At 43.2% G+C, this 22,704-nt stretch overlaps 1 protein-coding gene across 1 annotated transcript; it reads right to left on the reverse strand.

Annotated features, from left to right (window-relative positions):
* Positions 1 to 2,332: 2,332 nt before the first annotated feature.
* LOC308306727 (zinc transporter ZIP12-like) lies at positions 2,333 to 21,044 on the reverse strand (the record flags this gene model as incomplete). The annotated part of the gene is made up of 12 exons (XM_080751771.1): positions 2,333 to 2,461; positions 3,074 to 3,261; positions 4,206 to 4,364; positions 4,550 to 4,622; positions 9,449 to 9,529; positions 11,957 to 12,112; positions 14,233 to 14,405; positions 15,112 to 15,283; positions 15,903 to 16,063; positions 16,351 to 16,558; positions 19,334 to 19,645; positions 20,805 to 21,044. 12 exons carry the CDS (start codon positions 21,042 to 21,044, stop codon positions 2,333 to 2,335), a joined length of 2,052 nt encoding a protein of 683 aa, XP_080607897.1.
* Positions 21,045 to 22,704: the final 1,660 nt, after the last annotated feature.

Genomic DNA, 22,704 nt, shown 5'->3' on the forward strand with positions numbered 1-22,704 from the left:
ATCTACAGAGCCAGCCTGGCCTATATCAATGGACAAGGCAATATCATGTAGCTGTATCAAAGGCTGCCAGAAAAACTGTTCATGTGCCATCCATCCATCCATCCATCTTCAACCGCTTATCCGGAATCGGAGACTTCCAGATTTCCTTATCCTGCACAACTTCCTCCACTCCCTCTGGGAGTATACCGAGGCATTCCCAGGCCAGTCTGGAGATATAATCCTTCCATCTGGTCTTAGGTCTGCCACGGGGTCTCCTCCCAGTGGGACGTGCATCGAGGACCTTCCTAGGAAGGCGCTCGGGGGGCATCCGTACTAGATGCCCGAACCACCTAAGCTGACTCCTTTCCAAGTGAAGGAGCAGCGGTTCTACTCCAAGTCTCTCTCGGGTGATTGAACTTCATGTGCGAAGAAGGGAATTGCATGCTACTTGGGGTGTCGTTGCCAAGGACTGGAGACAAGATGCAGCAGGATAGGTACACATGCCAGTGATAGTGACTAGCAATTATTTGCATTATAATGCAGCCTGTTTTAATCATGTGTTCATTATAATTTCCCTGAAGCTGAAGTTGTTGGAAAGCATGTGCATGTCTATGTGTGAAAGACCCAAAAAGGCAGTTGCATTCATTTCATTGAGATAATCTCTCTCTTTTTTTCTTTTTTTTTAAATAAAATAATAATTTCTAAGATACATTGTTTTGGTCTCTGATTTTATCTGAAGTCATTGCTACAACTACATACAGTAGAATCGGACAGGAAATATAATATCTCGTTTACAGCCATTTTGACAACATGCAAACTCAAGAATAATACAGGTATAAGTCCCTTCTGTGCCATAAATCTTAGCAAATGGATTCATATTGGTTGTATTTGCAAAAGCAGTCAACAATCATGGTAGAAATTATGTTAAAGCTCTATTTTGGGAATCCACCATCTTGCAAATATGCACAATAAAGGTCCAGACACACCCAATAATAAAATTAGCTATTCCATTGAGTCTCCCATGGTCAGACACCATGAAATAGACACCACGTTTGCGTTTCTAGCTCATCTGGTTCAGAAGTTAGAGGCAAAACCTATTTTCTGGGTCCTTACATTATGGCGGCCATATTGTGGCGGCCATATTGGATTTCATGGAAACTTGCAATACAAAAAATGTTCATATGTATACCATTGATCAACCTGTGAAGTTTCGTGGAAATATCCCTCAGTTTAAATTTTTTCCTTATTCACCCCCCATTAAAACTAATAGGGGCTAATATTGAGGCGGCCATATTGGAACTTTGTCGTACAAATTGACCGGGTTGTCCATATAGGTTGTGATCCTACTGGGTCATAGATAATATTTCTGGTGGACAACCTTTTATGTCGGGGCAAATGCAGGTTTCCTAAAAAAAGGCTGGTTTGCCCCCTGGGTCTATACTTGTTCGGGGGAGGGAAGCTGGACCGGGAGGGCGATATTGGTCATTGCTCACTGGCAGGTGAGTCAGTACTGTAGGATACAACAGCATTGACAACACAGAAATGTGTGTGGGGAGGATGTAATTGGCATAACAACTAAATTGGGGAGAAAAAGGGGATTAAAAAGATATGCTATGGGCACAATTGAAACTTTTATTGGTAAGGAGGAGTGTCACACCAATGTTAACGTAAATATGACTTTTCAAAATACTGTGAGGACACTTTTTACTTCCATTGATGAGAAATTGTACACTACAGTACATGAGATAATCAATAACCGCCTTGTGTCTGTGTGTGTGTGTGTGTGTGTGTGTGTGTGTGTGTGTGTGTGTGTGTGTGTGTGTGTGTGTGTGTGTGTGTGTGTGTGTCCGCGCATGCATGTGTGCGAGTGCATGTGTGTGTGTGACTGTTTAGAGCATTGGTTCTCAACCTTTTCAGGCCGCGACGCCCCTAAATAATCATATTTGAACTGGGGACGCCCCACCCTGACAAGCACTTGAAAATGTTGGCATTACATTTAGTTTGACTCAGTTCCACAGATACATATTGTGAAAATAGCTCGCAACGCCTATCAGTATGTACGTAGATCAGCTTTTTCACAATTTCTGCCTTTTTTAGGTAATATTTGACAATTTGTTTGACAATTTTATAGCATAGTTTTTTCTTTTGATGCAAAATTACATTAGAAAGGTCTTAAAAGTCCTAAAAAGGTCCTTTACTTGTAACTTTAGAAATGTGCAGATACTGTACCTTATACTGTATGTTGGTTTGTTTACTGTTGAGTGGGAAAACAATGCCCATTAAGAAAGACCATCTGGGGACCCCCCCAAAAAACAGGTGGGGATCCCGACCCACAGGTTGGGGAACCGCTGGTTTAGAACCTGAGTTCATGTTCAAACAGTGCCAGCAGAAAGAGACATGCCCAGCCCATTAGTAGACCCAGGTTCTGGAGGAGAAACATGAGACATGGTCTGTTGGTCTTCGCACGACTCATCTCCGGAAGCTGTTGGAGGAGGATGCAACAAGCAGAGGTGGAAAAAGTATACTCTCATTTTTTACTTAAGTAAAAGTATCAGTACTGCAATGCAGAAATAGGGTAAAAACATTATAATTAAACATTCATGTAAAGTAAAAGTACCTCAAATTATTATCGTAGGTACAGTACTTGAGTACATGTACTTAGTTACTTTATAGGGGAGACTGGGGTAAACTGAGACACTTTTTTACATTTGCTCCCCTCTCGGCAAACTAAAAGATATATCAGTAAAAATTACGCATTTCCATGACAAAAGGCAGAGAAAATATGATTGTTTTAAAAAAAGTGGTCTTGTGTCTCAGTTTACCCCAGCACCGGGGTAAACTGAGACAGACCAGAGAAAATAATGGGGTAAATTTGATCAATGGGGTAAATTTTACTTTTACACCCAAAAAACATGTTTTTGTGAAATAATCATGTTTACCACAGCACCATGAGGTCCTCTTCTTCATGGCAATGAGGAAATGGGAGGGGCTTGAAAATATAATGGTACATGACCACAAATGTGTTCAGTTCCTAGATACAGGGGGTGATTCAGTTTACCCCACTCTCCCCTACCACTGCTGCTGCCCTGCTTACCATTTCTACCAGAGACAGATAGAGGAAGATGCCTGCGGTAACGCCGAAGATCCACTGCTGGACCTGAGTCTCGGTGGAGACAAACAGGCCGATGTACAGACCCAGGAAGGCGGTCAGAGCGCTGACAAAGTTCCACAGCACAGCGCTCCTCACGGAGAGCCCCGAGCTCAGCAACACCGCAAAGTCCCCTGGGAAGTTACAGTAGGTCAAGTGAAGGTATAGACAGCCCTAGACAGATCAGTCACTTCACTAGGCAAAATTAACACGGCAGCCATTTTGCTCTTACGTCAGACATCAGAAAAGCATGAGAATACGATGGGGACTGGGTGCAGTCACACTGAACATTTATTCTGCCAATACTTTAAATGGGAACAGAGTGGATTTTTGAGGACATCCGTAAATGGCAACAAACCACAAAATTTAAGTTTGGTGTGACTGCACTCTAAGAGCAAAATGGTCACAGTTTGAATATTATCAATGGAGCTTATGTTTTCCTGTTCTCTCAGATTTTGTGGTGGTGGAGATTTCTTCATATAGATCAGTGGTTATCAAACCTTTTTTATTTTGAAGGACCCCCATAACTCTGAGTGTACAAATGGAACCAATTTGCACTCTCTCAGAGTTACAGACCTGAATGTAAGGATCATTTAAAATTCAATTCCAAAATTGGCCTGCATAAAAGCCTATCAGGAGACCAAAAGGGGAGCCAAAAGTAATGTTCCCATCTCTTGTGTACGTACAGTGTTTGTATTTGTTGATGATATGTATTTTTGTGTTAATTTTGGTATGCTATGTTGATGAATTGAATAGGACCACATGGAAACAAGTAGGCCCTACCCAGGACTTTTTTTGTTATCCTTTTAGCTTTAATGTCTGAAGGTCAATGACCGAAAGCTTGCACTGTGCCTAAACTGAAAATAAAGAAATGGATTTTGCACAGTTTTTGAGTGTGCGGAGGCTCCCTTTTTTCATCTTGCTCCTTTTTGGCTACAGCACCTCACCTGAATCTACTGGCAGATTTTTTTCGCTATTGTCAGCTTTAATGTCTGTACCTTGTGCTGTTTTCATTTATGACTAATAAAGTATTCAATCAATCAATCAATCAATCAATCAATCAATCAAAGCCTCTCACCCATCTCATGTGGGATCTCGTGGCACAGGATGGCCACAGTCGTCGCCAGGCCAGTCTCGGCGGACGAGGAGAAGGCAGCCCCCATGACCAGGCCGTCGGCAAAGTTATGAAGGCTGTCTCCCACGATTATCATCACGGCCAGCAGAGGAACCCCTTGTCCTGGGAACACAAAGGCAGTCTGTGTCACCACTCGCCACTGAAAGCTCATCCTTGGACCGTGACAATTGCAATCTCATGCCAGGAGATTAATTACACAGTGTACAGCACACTCTGCACTGTGTATGTGCGTGCGTGCGACCATGCGTGCGTGTGTATGTGTGTGCGTTTCAAGCAGTTCTGCTTACTTTGATGTGTAGGACCCCTGGTGGCTGGTTCTTCAGCCGGTGTTTCTGAACACTCCAAGTGCTCCGCTGTTCCCTATTAATCATCATAGAAGTGTGTTTTATTTGTTAAATATCATACTAGATTGATTTTAACTGCCACCCTGGGGGGCTGTGATATTGCCCTTAAAAAATAAACTATGCAAATGCAATATAATGGCTATATTGATACTGCCGTCCGGATCCACAGCTGCCCTGCAAAGCAGAGGCACCCCTGCTACCCGGCGACGCCAAGCCCCGACTCTTGGCCACCATTGACACGGGTCACAGAGGCTCTGCTGCAGTCAGTCAGACGATGACTTTACATCAAGACCAATTTTACATCAAGGTGCTCAGATGTCCCTGAGCCCTTGCCATCCTGCAACGCCAAAGACCCTGTTGGTGGGTGTGTCCCGAGGACGCTGAGGTTTCCAGGGCTGCCCATTGATGCCATGGTTTCACTGTTGACACAGAAATCCTGCCCCTATACCAGGGATTTACATTTCTTTTGTGACTCAGGGCACCCCTGTAAATAACCTTTTCATTATGAATTACACTGCTAAAGAATGTGGAAAGCCTTACCGAAGGTCATAAAGGAGTGTGGATCACTAGCATCCTTTAAAATTGCCCTGAAAAACCACTTACAGGCAGCAGCCGCAACTGGTAAAAAAACTAACCTAGCCCAACCCTACCCTCCCCTGCCCCTTCTTTGTATATACTGTTTGTTTAGACTTACTGTTTTCTTTTTTGTTTTTCTTTACATATCTACTGCATAGTACTGTGTTCTATTTGTCTGTCATTCAATGTTATATGAGATACTTCAATGGTTTCCAGTGGAAATAAGCTTAGTCTTTTCATGGATCTCCTTTTAGTAGACGTTGTACCAGTGAACTGTACCGTCATGAAACTGTACCTTTTCCTATGCAAACTTCTAATAAAGTCTTCAATCAAATCAATCAATCATATTGGAGACATATCCGTTTCCATCAGAACTGACTGAAAATAACTTTGTACTTGACGTTTAACCACTTGAGCCCCAGCATCCTCATTCTGAGGGGAAGGTTCACCAAAAATAGCAGATCTACAAGCTCACAACGCGTCTTATTTATTGTGTGGATGTGTTCTGTGCAATCAATGTCAATGATGTACTATGTCATGCATTTTTAATTGTTAGTCGAATGTTAATCGTATTTTCTGACCCTGTTTTTATTAAAGTATGATTTATTATTTTAATGTACTGTATGTCCAATTTCTAAAGAATAGAGTAGTTCAGCCTGAAGCCAAAAAGCCTAGTATCACCCCTGGCAAAGGGGGATTCCCTCTTAACCAAGCAGAAGACTAGGGCTCACATTTCAGGTACATTTTGAGTTACACGTATGAAAATATGCTATATACAGTACATAGATTGATTTTGGATCCCAACCCATGGTTCAAAAATACTCTCTTGCAGTCTCTTCAGTATCCGAATACATAATCAAATAGATTTAATAATAATTTGCATTTTTATAGCGCCTTTCATGAATCTCCATTGGGAGAGAGAGTTCCACAGGGTGTGGGCTGCCACACTGAAGGCTCTGTCCCCAAAGGTTCGTTATTTGGATTGTGCATGATTTTCATTGCAGTATTATGTAACATTACAGTGTTGTGAATGATTCACAACAAAAAGTGATCTCTGGTTTAACATTGGCATCATATATTCTTCCACCCTCAGCATGACTCCAACCCACACACTGATACAGTTATATAACACAAGTGGGGGAATGATTGATTTGTGTAAAAAAATACACCTCATGTGCCCACCAGGGACGTGCTGGGTCCCTCATTCAGCCCGGGAAAAGGAGTTGGAGGGCCCCCGATTTTTTTTCTTTCCTGGCGTGCCGCGAGGCCCCAAATACTAACCAATGAGCGGTTACTGTGATTTTAGGTCTCATCGTTTTTATGGTATAAATAGAGTCTAATTATGTTGTATGTAGACCAGTGCTACTCAACCCGCGGCCCGCGGGCCGCATGCGGCCCTTTCCGCGTGTCTGTGCGGCCCGTCATGATCATGCCAATAAAAATATGATTTTTCTAAGCCTGTGAAAGTTAACGCGAAACGCAAAACGCGGTGATGTTTGACCCTCGGTGCACTCCGTAGTTAGGGATAAGAGTCAGGAAGCGAATACAGTCAATTCACGCGAGCACAGCAGTGCAGACTGCAGAGATGCAGGCGGCTACACTAGAGCTATAGTACAACGAGACAGTCAGACAGACAAATATGCGGAGATTTTGCAGCAGACAACCACAGTCGGGCTCACTGGAGCGGAGACGCATGACGGTCGTGCGATATGAACGGCCGCGAATCCCGCGATCGTCATGTTTCAGGCTAAAAGACCTAGCCCTTGTCTCCGCTGCTTGTCTCTCCCTCCGCGACTCCGCCAGTCAGCTCCGACTATAACTCTATGGCACCAACAGTGCAAGCATTCCAACAGATCGCGCTGCAGCCAAGGAACTATGCTTATTACCACAAATCTCCTCCAACGAGCTGTTGTGTTTTACAAAGCTCAAAGCATCAAACTGTTTTACAAGTACAGTGCATCTGAGGCTGAGTTGAACTGTACTTGAGTTATTTTTCCATACAATAACTCTCTTCACCAAAAATAGACGATCTACAAGCTCACAATGCATCTTGTGGTGAGCTTGTAGATCGGCTATTTTTGGTGAATGTCCCCCAAGAATAGGGATGCTGGGGTTTGAGTGATTGAATAATAAGTATAAACGTTTATTTATTTTAAATCTGTCCTATTCTGTGCCAGATGCCAAAATGGCTCCAAGGTAGCTGTGCCGAGATTTTGTATGTTTTTCTTTACTATGCAATGAAAAAAAAAGATTTTTTTTTTATAATTTTTTCCCCCACAGAAACAGACACAGTTGTTGTGATTCAGTGGCAAAAAGAATTTTGGCAATCGGACAAATGGTTCCAGAGATAGAGCTGTTTGAATGAAAAAAAGTGTCCATCCACTAGAATGGACACACATGAACACACATTTTCTCAATCAGCTAAACGAGGGAGCGAACACACAAACAGAGAAAAGCATCTCTCTGATCTCAGGTCATTTTGACATCTTTAGAAAAAAAAAAAAAAAAAAAAAGTCATTGGCACAGAATGAGTTAATGAAAAGGAGTGTTAGTGGCATGAGAAAACATACCTTTACATTGCCAAAGTCCACTAGCCTTGCATACCCAGACACAGGGGAGGTTACAAAAAGGTTGAACCAGAACTGTTCATTTTCACTTCACATTTTGTGAATAAAGCCTAATTTGATAAAAAAATTCAAATGTCATCAATTTCATCATTCCATCCATGACAATCTTTTGGTTCAATGAGGTTTGGCCTGGCTTATATAGATATGGAAATGTGGCTGTTTTCTGTGCGTTTCCTTAATTATTAGACTGTATACTGTACAAAATCAATGTAAACGTCCAAAATAGGACCGTCATTTTAAGCTTGCGGCCCTTTGGACTTTTGGTATTTTGCTGAGTGGCCCCTGAGCCATCTCAAGTTGAGTAGCCCTGATGTAGACCATCTAGGAGTAGTCAAGAAAGCTAGGGAGTAGTGGGCCGGTATTCAGATGATAGAAAAGCCAGTGGGGCCAATGTGATGGCTCTGTGGACTGCTGCTACTCAGCGCTATAGAGAGAGATCTCTCTCTATATACTGTATATAGCGTTGCTGCTACACAAAGATTGGCCATTTCAGATCATGAGGGACAAGTCAGTGGGCCAATTACATGAGTTATATTTACTTTGTGGGCCGGCCTGGACTGGCCGGGAATGGACCGGCAGTTCGGGAGTTGTCCCGCGTTTTCCCAAGGGCCAGCACATCCCTGGTGTCCACTTAGAACACCCTTTTCAAGGGTTATTTTATTAGTTGGTAATGATAATAATTAAAAGATGAGTGTTACATTTCCTTTCAGTTATACTATAGCTTTCTATTTAAAAAATCTGTGGGGCAGGGACATGTGGGTAATTGGTAAAATTCCATGTTTTTACACAATAAGCTGTCTAGTTTTGTCTCTGCAAGGCCGAAGTCCAGGGCAGAACCTCTGCCCCAAATGTTTCACATTCCATATCCTTATTTTTATTTATTTATTTCCTTATTGACTAAGATTGGCATCTAATGTTTGCAGGAGGGGCCCTGTTTTGTACAAAATGCTTGAAATCACGATATCTGATTGCCGTGAAACTTTGCACGCACATCCCCAAGGAAGAATGCCACAGAATCCAAAAAATATGTTGATTGTATGACCTACAGAATCGTCCAAAAAGTGTTTGTCAGCATGATCGTCTGAAATTCCTGCTAAATGCACCATTAAATGTCAAGGACACTCTGGCTGCAGAAAATAGGCGATTGACATGCATCACATCTGATAAATAAATATATATAATTATATCCCTTAGTTGAGGGAGAGATGAAGCACAACCTTCTCATAGATTCAATATAGTTTCATTGTTTGACAGCACGATCATCAGTGTATTTTGGATTTGTCAATTTGTGTTTCAGATATTTAACCACTTGAACCGCCAATACTTGATAAACTTCACCTTTCACTCTGTACTTAGTCTGCTCTTTTCCCCCTCTACACCAAACCTCTTTGCCGAAAATAGCCGATCTACAAGCTCACAATGCCTTGCGCTGCGAGGCGTTGTGAGCTTGTAGTTCAGTTATTTTTGGCTTAAGTTCTCAGAATATGGACGCTAGGGTTCAAGTGGTTAATATAAAAAAAAAAGAAAAGGTTTCTATCACACGATGATTTGGAGGAGCCCCTGTAGAAACTCTGAGGACCCCCTGTTGAAGACCCCTGCAGTAAAAGAGTTGGTGGTGAAGTGGCTTGAGCAGACTCACCAGCTCCATGGTAGAGAGCGACTTGCCCCTGTGAGCCTGGCCGTTGCCGGTGATCTCCAAGGGAAGGTCGTGGGAATGGCCCTGGAAAGAAAGGTTCATGGTCAGACTACAGTCACACCAAGAGGTCACCTGGTCAACACACCTCCGCTCTGCAGAGGTTCAGCCAGTGGTGGAAAAACGTAAGTAAAAGTGTCAATACCACAATGTAGAAATACTTACCAGTAAGACTCCCTAATCGGGAGATAAGCGACCGTTGGTCGCTTATCTCCACAAATAGGCCAAAAGTTTGTTTTACCAATTATCAAGACATACGGGCAGTTGACAGTTTGCCATGGTTACTCATTGAAGTTGAATCTCCATATATGGAGATAACCTACGCATCACACTAAGTCTGACCTCACCAGCCCATATTTGGGCATGAGCAACTTATGTCTCCATATATGGAGATATGATGACATCACACAGTCCTCAGCCGATGATGTGGCGTGATGTCATACAATACACAAACGAGCCCTACAGTATAAAGGGGCAATTCTTGCCAGGAAAGAAGCATTTCTTCGACTCAGACCTTATCGCCAGGGTTGGCTTATAGCAGCTGTCGGTAGGACCATATATGGATTCTGTTAGTGTGGATCTCCTAACAGGGCATCATCTGGGATACAATCCCTTTTATGCCCATATATGGAGATCCCTAACATAATCCCTTTCATGCCCATATATGGAGATCCCTAACAGAATCCCTTTTATGCCCATATATGGAGATCCCTAACAGCATCCCTTTTATGCCCATATATGGAGATCACTAACAGCTAACAGAATCCCTTTTATGCCCATATATGGAGATCCCTAACAGAATCCCCTTTATGCCCATATATGGAGATCCCTAACAGAATCCCTTTTATGCCCATATATGGAGATCCCTAACAGAATCCCTTTTATGCCCATATAATATATGGAGATCCCTAACAGAATCCCTTTTATGCCCAGTTGGTTGCTAGGGTAAAAAAACATGGTTGCTATGGTAAACAGTTGGTTGCTAGGGTAAACAGTTGGTTGCTAGGGTAAAACCATGGTTGCTAAGGTGGTTGCTAACGTACACTAACAGACCAGCAACAACAGACTGTTGCCACAGCAACGTACACAAAGGTTTGTGTACACATGTAGTGTGATGTCATACTGAAGATATATGACATCACACCGTACACAAACAAAGGTGTGACGTGTGACGGACGGACGGACGGCCGGTGGAGGTTTTGGTAGTAAACTGCTCCCTAACGGTCGCAATAAGTAAAAGTCCGTTAATCAAAATTTACTTGAGTATTTAGAACAAAAGTGTTGGTATCAAAATATACTTAAATGACCAAAAGTAGAATGTAGCCTACTCGCCATCCTGTGCAATGTCCAATTTCAAAAGTTTTCAAATCTTTTTTTATGAAAAAGCTTTTGAATATAGCAGATCTACAAGCTCACAATGTGTCGCATCACAACACATTGTGAGCTTGTAGATCAGCTATTTTCAAATGGCCGAAATGTAGAGCTGAAGTGGATAATGTATGTTTTGTAATAACAATCAAAATCTTTAAGTAACTAGTAGCTAAAGTTGTCAAATAATTGTACTGCACTAAAAGTATAATATTTGCCTTGCCGTGGAGTAGGTAAAAGTGCATTTTTTAGAGGCGGTGCCATAGTTTTGTTCTTCTGTTTTTCATTTGTCTAGGAGGTGACAGTACTTCATTAGACCCCCTGGTGTGGTTGCAATTATGTATTCTCTTTGTATTAGTTTTTTTCCCTGTAGGCTGTAACCCCCTCCCCTAATTACCAATCACCCAACACTGTGGGTGTGGCTAACTTCAGCTGGGTCACCACCCACCATGACAACCAGGCATACTTAATGAACTGGTGGGTGTGGCCACATAAAAACCTCATTTTAACTCTTTCTGTACACTTTTTTGGAAAAGATCTTCCTCCTAGTATAATCATAATAGTTGATAATCATGTTTTAGAGGGGGAAAGAATCATGGCACCCCATCTTTAAAAAACTAAACAGGTACAGTGGAAGAATCTCGATATTCCTATACGTCCCATTTGTCCGAATAAGTTTAGGGTTAGGTTTAGGCATAGTTTTACTGAGGTTAGGGTTAGGGTTCACCAGGTTAGCATTCACCAGCATCGGACTAATCAGACGTCGGACAAATGGGACGTCGTAATATCGCTACTCGCCCACGCACAGTACAGGCTACTTGAGTAAATGTACTTAGTTACATTTCACCACTGGGTTCAGCCAGTGCCTCAAGGAAGCTGTCTGCAGATATGCACAGTCATGACTAACAATGACAAGGATTTTGTAAAACTGGTGTTGCACTTTATCTGGCTCGATAAGCTAAACAGCCTCCAACTTCGTCTAGTGCAATACTGTGGCGTGAGAGTGTTTCTATCCGTTATATGCTTACAAAGTGATAAAGGCTTGAGCAAACAAGATAAAAGTAAAAAAAAAAAGGTTTATCTTACATGGCCATTAGATGGAACCACAAAGGAGAAGAATCTTTCAATGAGGAAGAATCCATAGATTCCAGCGATGATGCCCAAGATCTTCCACAGATACTCCGTGTCCTCTGTAAAGTCTTCACTGCCGTGATGGTGGCTGTCGTCATGGAGGCCAAGGATCTTCAATGGAATCAGAAATCCAGAAGGTTTTATTTGTCACTTCCTCATACAGGTAGTATATCCTTGGGAATAAACAGTTGCTGAGCCATGTGGCCCATGCCATGGGTCAGGAGGAGCCTATCCCCTGTTTCTGTAGCGTAAGGCAGCTTGATGTACTGTACAATTACTCCCCCTGAACATGATGCTATAAGTTGCAGATGCTGATATTATTCCGGGAAATGACAACTGGAACAAAGAAATATATATAAATAAACTCTTTACAAGTCTTGAGCCTTGGGCTGAAACTGTGTGACATCCCCAGTGCTTTCCATTTCACAAAATCACAATCAGTCCATTAGGGTGACGTTTGGCCTTAATTATGTTTTCCCTACTCTGCACCTGCTGTCGTGTATGTCCTGCAGGGATGGGAGAAAGCTCCCTGTGATGCTCTTTAATAGATTTGATGAATCTGCATTTTATAGATCTGATCAAAAATATATTTCATTTGAATCTGCCTACAGTCATAGTTATAGTCTAATAGGAGCCCAGCATGTCTCTTATGTTGCAGTTTGGTTCAATTGCCTGTGCCTACCAGTCGGTGCAACTTGGTTGTTATTGTCTAGCTGGGTATGTATCAAAAAGTAAGATAACCTCTCAATTCTTTACGGTATTGAAGTGTCACTGTGACTCTGCATTTGGGTCTCCATCTGGAATCAATGGGGCTACATTTATTTTTATCTTAACAATGCGACAAAAACAAAAAACTATTATTGAATTCAAGTCTCCATGGGGTGAGTAATTGACAGAAAAAAAGTCAATACAAAGCAATCAAGTGTAATCTTCTCTTGTCTGACAGACTTTTCACAACTAGCCTGAACTGTTACTGTGATTGTGACAGGCAGGATACATTCCTGAGGTGCCTTCCCACAGGATACAATTTGTGTATTTCATTATTGTCCATGTGTGCGTGCGTGCATGCGTGAGTGCGTGCGTACGTGCGTGCGTGCGTGAGTGCGTGCGTGCGTGAGTGCGTGAGTGTGTCTGTGTGTGTTGGGGGAGTAAAATACAAAGAAAACAAAACAATGGCTGTGCTTTTTTCTGAAAAAGCTTGGCATGATAACCAAGGTCCTACTGTATACTGTATGGCCCTTCCACAGAGGCACTGTGGAGAGCATCCTGCCTGGTTGCCTCTCTGCCTGGTATGGAAACTGTACTGACCTCATTGCGGAAGGCCGTGAAGACAGCCCAACGCATCAGTAGATGTGAGTTTCCTTCCATCCAGGACATACGACGGACGGACGGACGGACGGACGGACGGACGGACGGGGACGGACGGACGGACAGACGGACGGACGGACGGACGGACGGACGGACGGAAGGACGGTGTGTCAACAAAACCCGGAGCCACAGACTGTTTCAGATGGTGCCACATGGTGAGTGGCTACAGTACGTACTGTAGCCACACGTGCTATGGGCTGGCAGTAGGCTACTAAATAGCTACTTCCCCCAGACAATCAGGCTTATGAACAAACAGACTGGACCGGGGATAAACGTAACAAACGCTGGAAACGATAAACACCTCCGCCCTCTGGCCTGTGTGTTCAGAGGAAGTATTAATACACACACACACACACACACACACGCACACACACACACACACACACACACACACACACACTGTCACACGCCACTTTGTTCTTGTTCCACGTAATAAATTTAGTCTGCACTGATTTTAATCGTTAAAGATCTGGTGCCATAGTTTTGTACTTTTTCAGCGTCTTTTTTTTATGTGTCTATGAAGTTAACATTATTCTAATAGGCCACCGGGTGGGGTTATAATGTGCAGATTCCCTGTGTATTTGTGTTTACTTCCTGAAACCTGACAACCAGGCATACCTAATGAACTGGTGGGTGTGGCCACATAAAAACACAATTTTAACTCTTCCTGTACACTTTTTTTTTCTCGAAAAAATCTTCCTTCAAGTATAATCATAATACCTGATCATCATGTTTTAGGGGAGAAAAAAATCATGGCACTGCATCTTGGCAACACACCATGGCATGGTCAGTGCCATCTCCCTTTTGCTATTCATGGGTGCCTTGTCCCAGAGCACCCACCAAAGCTCTTCTCAAGAGTATACCTGTGGTATGAGGTGCAGGAGGGCATCTCCTGAGAGGGTGCCAACTGCCAGCCCCACAAACAGCTGCAGGATGAGGGCGTAGGTTTCCTGGCATGACCTGAAGAAAATCAGGCAAATCCCCAACATGGAACCCACTGTGACCATCAGGGCAGCTGCAGTGCTATAGCCATACTCTGGGAGAGAGAGAGAGAGAGAGAGAGAGAGAGAGAGAGAGAGAGAGAGAGAGAGAGAGATACCGTATATGCTCATATTAATTTAGTTAATACTATAAAAAATCACCTCAGAATTTTGTCCATACAGTTTTAGCAAAGTTTCTGAATTTAGATATCACCAGACGATCAGTAGGCAAGAGATCTGTTGTCTATGCAATAGATGCAATAGATAGGTGAAGCTCAAACATGCCTACCCCTCCATCTCAGAACACAGTGATTTCCACAGACAAAACTATTGCTAGTGAAAGAGGGAGAAATAAATCGTCACTGTCGGGCAGAAACCTAGTATAGTATCTTCAAATTTCAAATGTGTTTGTTTTTTCGTTAAGTAAAGCCCTGCTTCATCATACAAGACTGTCGCACAATAGTGAAAATAGCAGATCTACTAGAACACAACGCCTCGTGGTGCGAGGCGTTGTGTGCTTGTAGATCTGCTATTTTCACTATTTTAAATCATTCTTAAAATGATTCAAACAAAACGATTGATTTTGGACATACAAGATTTTCATCCGACAACAACAAAATGAAGAAAGGGAAAACCACCCAGGGTACACAAGGGCAAATAAATGTCCTCCAGCTTCAATCACAGCTGATTGCCACTGGTGATGATGGCGATCTGTCCGCAGAGTCAGTGAAGATAAAGGTCCAATCAGTGATGAGGTCTTACTCTCAATGGCAGTGGGTGGAGCTCCTCTCGCTGGCCGCTTGGTGGATGCACAGGCATCGCCTAGCAACTGCTGAACGATGGCGGGGCAGATCTGTCTGAAGTGCTCCTTGGAAATCAGAGCGTGTGGATCCAGAGCGAAAATATCCACCAGCTGATTGGCCGAGAAACACACCTGAACGGATTTGAAGAGACAAAGATTATCAACAAGGTTATACACAAACATTGAATGCCAGTCAGTTGTATAAACTAATTAAACTAGTCATCACTGTTATCAGATGACTTGAAGAGCAATGTAATATAAAACAAACAAATACAAAAATATCAAATTGAAAGATTTCGCTGAAAACTGGTAAAAGCATATAGAACAGGGGTCTTCAACAGGGGGTCCGGGACCCCTAGGGGTCCTCAGAGTTACTACAGGGGGTCCTCCAAATCTTTCTGTGATAGAAACTTTTTTTCCTCCTTTTTTTATATTAACCACTTAAAAATAGCAGATCTACAAGCAGATCAGCTATTTTCGGCAAAGACCTTTTGTGTAGAGGGTAAAAGGAGCAGACTACAGAGTGAAAGGTCAAGTTTATTAAGTATTGACAGTTCAAGTGGTTAAATATCTGAAAACACAAATTGACATGAATCCAAAATACACTGATGATCGTGTTGTCAAACAATGCAACTATATGGAATCTATGAACAGGTTGTGTCCCTGCTTCATCTCTCTCTCAACTAAAGGGGTCCTTGGCCTGAAAACGTTGAAGACCCCTGGTATAGAAAGATAGACAGGTCTGTCTCACCTGCGTCCAGTCCGTGTCGATGCCACGTGTTTCTTGAATGCAGCCCACCTGGTGCCCCGCCCCTATGTGGGAGGAGCGGGTGATGCTCCGCCTCTCCCTTCCTTGCGAGGGAGAAGCCCCTCCCTTTCCTACGCCCAGCTGATGAAGTAGCTCCTCTAGATCTAAATAAAGATATGTCATTAGGAGTTGGACACAGTGCACCAAATCAAGTCCACTGAACCATCCAAGTCTCTCAGCCCATTAAAACCACAGTTGTACATCTGCTACTTTTGAACCTTTTGAAAAGATCCTGAAAGTGTGAGAACATTTAGAAGGCATTGGTATAATCGGCCTCAATTCTTAATGTGCAATGAAAGACCTGAAATGACACAGAAACACAGTTAAAATTTTGAGAAATTCAAAACTGACCGAAAGAATAAATCAACAAAGCTATTCCTCCTGAATTTACCAGAGATCTGTAGGCTGCTGGTGCGATTCAGGGAGTGGAAGATGTAGTCTGTAAAGAAGGCCGGGGAGAGGAGGTTCTTCCTGCTGAAACAGTGTCCTTGCAGGGTGTGTGAGATGATGCTGGCAGCCAGCCTGGACACAGAGGAGGCATCAGCACCCTGGCTGCCTTTCACCAGAACCTCTTCCATGAGATGAGTGGCATCGATACACTGCGGTGGGATCATAGGATGGGCTCAAATTATTACAATGCAGTGTTTTTTTAAGTATCAATACTGCAATGTAGAAATACTCTGTTAAGTCTGGAATTAAAAATGTTCTTGAGTAAAAGTAGGCTACAAAAGTATTGGTATCAAAATGTAGTTAAAGTGCCAAAAGTAGAAAGTACTCATTATGCAGAATGTCCTGTCTAACAAGCTTTCTTTTGAAAATAGCAGATCTACCAACTCACAATGCTTCGCATGGAGACACATTGTGAGCTTGTAGATCGACAATTTTCAAATGGCCGAAATGTATACAGAGCTGAAGAGGTTGTTGTAATAATCAAAATTAAAGCTGCAAGCAGCGATGACCAGGCCCTCGCAGCTCTACCCACGTCACAAGGGGCAGCAGCCAATCAGAAGAGGGGGCGGGGCTGAGTTACACCAATGAAGGACAAGGACAAGTCCTTTCACACCACCCACAGGTCTGAGCGACAAACCATTGAAAAGTTATAGGAACTATTGATTATCGACCAATCAGAAGAGGGAGCGTGGCTTAGTTACACCAATGAAGAACAAGGACTCTAAAACAAGTCAAATGACACCACCCACAAATTTGTACGAGAAACAGTTGATGAGTTATAGCAAAAAAAATCACACCCGTGTGAAGTGGAGCTGTGTGTGTGTGTGTGTGTGTGTGTGTGTGTGTGTGTGTGTGTGTGTGTGTGTGTGTGTGTGTGTGTGTGTGTGTGTGTGTGTGGATCATGTGTACCGATTTTTGTGACATTTGAAGAAAATATGTAGGAAAAGGAGCAAAAAGTGTGTTTTGGAGAAAATTCAAGATGGCGGAAAATCTATCATGGCGCAAATGGGCGTGGCCTATATGGGGAGATGCGTCATGACCCAAGGAATCCAGGGAAAAAATATTTTTAATTTTCCGACCTACGGTTCAAGAGTTACAGGCCAAAACGTAAAGTGGGGTGTTATGGCGCCACCATGCGGCCAAATGACACAATTATTTTTTATTTAATCCTTGAAATCATTATGAACCTCCTCTCCAAGTCTTGAAACTCTAGCCCCTATGGTTTGCGAGAGACAAATAATTGAATGTGAGTTTTTGCGATTCCCATTATAAGTCAATGGGGAAAATTAATTCACTAATAAATTAATATCAATTAAACTATTGAACCTTTCTCTTAGCAAGTTACTAGCCCACGATTCCCGAGTAAGCCGGTCGATTTGACATATGGCGCGAGTGTGTGGTGGCAAAACTGTGGGACTAGTAGCGTGCCGAAGTTTAGGAAGTTCAGGCTACATACAGACACACACACAGACACACAGACAGACAGACCCACACGGCCACGTATAGGGAGCCTGTGCTTCACACAGCTCCAAAAAGGAATAATCAATTGTCAGCCAATCAGAAGAGGGGGCGTGCCTAAGTTAAACCAATTAAGGACAAGGACTTTGAAACAAGTCAAATGGCACAGAGTTCGTTAAAGTACTACATGTGAAAATGGCCAAAACATTTCCAAAATGCCATAAAGAAGTCAAAAGGCTGACTTCCTGACACGCCCCTTTTTTTAAAATATGAAATTTCTCGCCACTTGTGATGTGCATGCAAAGTTGCGCAACTTTGGGAGTATGTTTGGCACCTCAAAAACGCGATTTACTTTCGGGAAAATAAGAATAATAATCTTTGCAATTACAATAGGGCTTCGCACTACTGTGCAGTGCTCTGGCCCTAATAATAATATTTTTTGCAATTACAATAGGGCTTCGCACTACTGTGCAGTGCTCGGGCCCTAATTATAAAGTAGCTATGACTAAACTTGCAAAATAATTGTAGTGGAGTGACAAGTATAATATTTGCCTCTGAAATGTACTGGCGTAGAAGCTAAACAGTCAAGTAAAGTTTGTATGTACAAAGAGAAGTCCAGCGCGCTTCAGCTAGTTGAAGGTAGAATGGCTGGAGCTGGACTCAGAGAGAATTATACCTGGGAACTTCAGGAGAGACTATAATACAAATAAAATACTGGAGCACTCCACTGGTCTACACCTATTTATTATTCTTCCTCACTCAAACCTGTTTGACACTAAGGAAGAAGTCTAAATGTCAGTCACACCTGCAAAATAATAAATGCTGGTTGTGCAGATCCAGTCGATTGTTTTCTAAACTATTTATATATCTATACAATACCTGACCTCAGTAGATAAGCAGCCTAGAAGCAGCAGATCATTTTTATTTTTGTGGTTATATTGGTTTGCTTATAATTCCGCTTATGCCTGTATACAATAAGCTGAGACTTGTTGCATAAGCTTTATACATGGTGTCACTCTTAGAAAACTATTTTCAACTTAACAAAAGGGTCATGACTCGTGACGCATCACAATGCGATGGTGGCTCTTGATCAAAGTTACACTGAATGAGAGTGTCAGCAGAGCACAGGGCGTCACAAGGGGGGGGGTCCTTCACATGAAAATGTTTGAGCACCACTGACATAGAAACATAGGTTTTTCAAAAATCCTTAGAAGGATTTGAAATGTTCAAAGACTTGCACAAATTTTCACGATTTAAAAAAAATAGCAGATCTACAAGCTCGCAGCGAAGCACTCGGTGCCACGCAGTGAGCTTGTATATCTGCTATTTTTCAATATTTAAAGCACAAAATGTGAGTGAATCCTTGTACCCAGGGCCCACAATTTGGTGCGACACCCTGGCAGAGCATAATGCCTCAAATGTACTGTAGGTGTAAAAACATGAGATGTAAAAAATAAATCCTTTACTTGTGAGGGAGGTGAGGCGGCAGCAGGTTCATAGTGCCGGTTGATGAGCTGCAGAATGCTCTCCGTTTCGTTGGGAGAGAGGAAGTGGCTGTCCTCGTTGGGGTGCAGGCCGGTCAGGGCCAGGAGGTAGAACTGGTAGCTGGGAGAGGAGGAAGAGGAGGAGGAGGAGGCAGAGGCTGGGGCAGCGCACAAGTCCTGCATGTTGATGATGCAGTACAGCAGAACCGTGGAGATTCTCTGGTAGTCCTCCTCCGTGATGTAAGCCTTGGAGTTGTCCTCTAGCGTGGAGAGGACCGTGTCTGGAGACAAGCACTGTCACAGACACAGGAAACAAGGTGAGAAACGAGGTGAAACATTTGCAGACACTTCAAACAAAAATGAAAAGCAGCTAAGTGTGTACAGGCAGAAGTAAAAAATAACTTTTGATGAAAAGTTGTTAAGATTAGTGAGCATGCAGTCATCTGTGTGGAGTGATTCATACAGGGACATTTACATATCAACGGAAGTGGTGGGCATTATGGGTCAGATGTTGACTATGTAAAATATTCACTTCACTTCTCATAGCTTGATAAAAAGGCTTATTTACGCTGTCCCCGTCCTGGGGTGAAATATTCAAGTGCTTCTCTTATAAGAATTGCTTTTGTGCTGTTGCATTGTGGTGAGTTGAATACAAGCCCACACACAAAAACACAGAGGGTTTAATGAGTGGGTGAAGGGCTACCAGTTTCAGTACAGTGCACTATTCAGTGAACACAAGACTAAAACGGCAGTTAATGTACCATTTCAAGTTTCAAGTACGGAAAGTGAGAGAGAGAGCTCCTTCTCTACACGGACAGACACCACAATACCACCGTCAAACCCACCTGCACAAACATGTACGTATACAGCCTGACTCTCACTTCTGTCTGTAGCGTTTAGTTCATGTCAAACTGAGGGATCTCTAAAGCCACTCAGCATGAATGACCCAAAGAGGTCAAGGTCTTAAGCCTCCACACACACGCAGCACGCATGCATACGCACACACACGCGCGCACACACACGCGCGCGCGCACACACACACACACACACACACACACACACACACACACACACACACACACACACACACACACACACACACACACACACACACACACACACACACACACACACACACACACACACACACGCACACACACACACACACATTCCAGACATAACAAGCAGGGTTGCTGCCCAAATAACCAGGCATGGATAAGATGCACATGTACCAGTACGGTAGGATGACTTAATAAGAATTGTATTAAACTTTAAAGGAAAATTTAGGGAAGTTTAACTTTATTATGAATTTGGTTTAGCATGTTCAAGGTTCAAGGTTGTGCATTTTTTGTGTATACAGGCACATAAGACAAAACAATGTGAGCCTGGCAATCTCATTCAAGGCCTACAACGAACATCAGCATATCGAATTAAAGAGCGTTCTATTCCTTACCTTGTCACACAGCTCCTGCGTGGCGCCAGTCCGCTCTGGGCAGCGCACCGTTTTGAGAATCATGGTGAGCAGGGCTGCCGTCTGGTTCTTGTACAGCCAAGGCTGGGCGTCCGGGAAGCCTAAGGCCTTGAGAGACTGCTGCAGGTAGCCTACTTCCTCCTGACCCATAACCTCCGGGGCCCTCCCCAGCAGACCAAAGTGTAGCAGCAGCAATGGTAACGCATTGCTCCTGAACCACATGTTCCTTACCTGGGGACCCCCTCGACGCTCGACACTCCTGGCAGCTGGCTGAGGGCTTAGGCAACGACGACGTGGGAGAGAACAAGGGAAAATAGTGAAGCTTAAAAAGGAGCAAAGAGAGTGAGCACATCCCAAGCTATAGTTGCTGTGGGTGAATGCAGGATGTGTTCCGGCACAGGGAGGGGTTAATTATAGGCCTGCCTAATCGGGTGGAGGATGGCAGGAGGGCTCGGTGGGTATCCTTCAGGCTGAACTAACCCCATAGTGTTGCGATGGTCAGCCAAAGCACTGGGCCCCTCGGTCCACAACAAAAAGATTAGTGCAGGCAAGTGAGAGAGCACAGGGGCAGGGAGAGGGGGACAGAGTTGAGCCGGGAAGGGGGAGCTTCTGTGCTTCTACGATGAATAATGGTTTTGTGTATGTATGAAATGGCAGAATTCCTTACGCTGACATAATACAAGCTGAACTGTAAAGAGCAAAACATGCCACTGAATTAATTTAACTGAGTTTAGATTCAATTAAACAAGATATTTGGGGTACTGGTCCAGAAAAGAGCACCCAATGGCTATTATTAGTCGGGGGGGTTATGAGGAGGTGAAAACGTAAAAGTATTTGCGATTCCCTAAAAGTTTAAAGTGAGTCAGTTTCCTGACTAACCCATGACAAACAATGTTGTGATGTGATGTGAGTAAGAAGTGCATGTAGCATTTGAATGATCCAGAATATCTCATTCTCAAGTATATTGTATAATCTCTGTCTGACTCATCATCATCACAGATCAAATATACAGTACAAGTGCACTCATGGCAACACTAGATGCGAGTTTGTTTCCATAATAAAACTTTCTAGCATCCTCCCACGGTGTGCAACCTTGCATGTCAGAGTGGCAAACAGCAGTAAGAAAACAACAAACTGTGCACTTTAGGAAACAATTCTAGCCCTGAGGCAGACTAAAGGCATGGCAGATGAAACAAGGCTTACCTATACCGGCTGATCCCCTCCGCACCTCTCTCAGTTGGCTTTTTTGTTTGTAAACTATTGTTTTCCCTCATCTGCTGGAACTAGACTCACAGTTCTTGTTAGGGGAGAATTGTGTTATTGGTTTAAAACCCTCTTATGACAAGAGTTGTGCAAGCTGCCGAGGATTATACCTGCAACAGTCAGGGCTGAAGTTGCCATGGGGAAAAGAAAGCTGCCTCATATGGCTGGTCGTGGGGGTGGCTAGGAGCTGGAGGAGGTGATGTAGTTCAATGACTGACATGAGAGAGAGAGAGAGAGAGAGAGAGAGAGAGAGAGAGAGAGAGAGAGAGAGAGAGAGAGGGAGAGCAGTCCTCTGAGCTTGTTCATATTCATCCTCTCATCGTTTAAATAGTGCCATATTTATACACCACTAAGATGCCTAAGCGACATCGAGGTCGCGCCATGTCTTGGCCATCTGGCCAGTGATCTGGCCCATATATGGAGACCCTTGGTACCCATATGGAGATCCATGTACTGTATATGGAGATATTGCTGTGAGACCCCAAACATGCTTAGCCAGTTATTTGTTATGTGAAAGTCCTATGATGTCTATGACATCTGACATCATATATACAATCTCTTTTATGCGCATATATGGAGATCCCTGTTTCTGGGATACAATCCCTTTTATGCCCATACT

This window comes from Nannobrachium achirus, assembly GCF_963921795.1.
Source record: "Nannobrachium achirus genome assembly, chromosome: 21".
In the NCBI taxonomy this organism is placed as follows: domain Eukaryota; kingdom Metazoa; phylum Chordata; class Actinopteri; order Myctophiformes; family Myctophidae; genus Nannobrachium; species Nannobrachium achirus.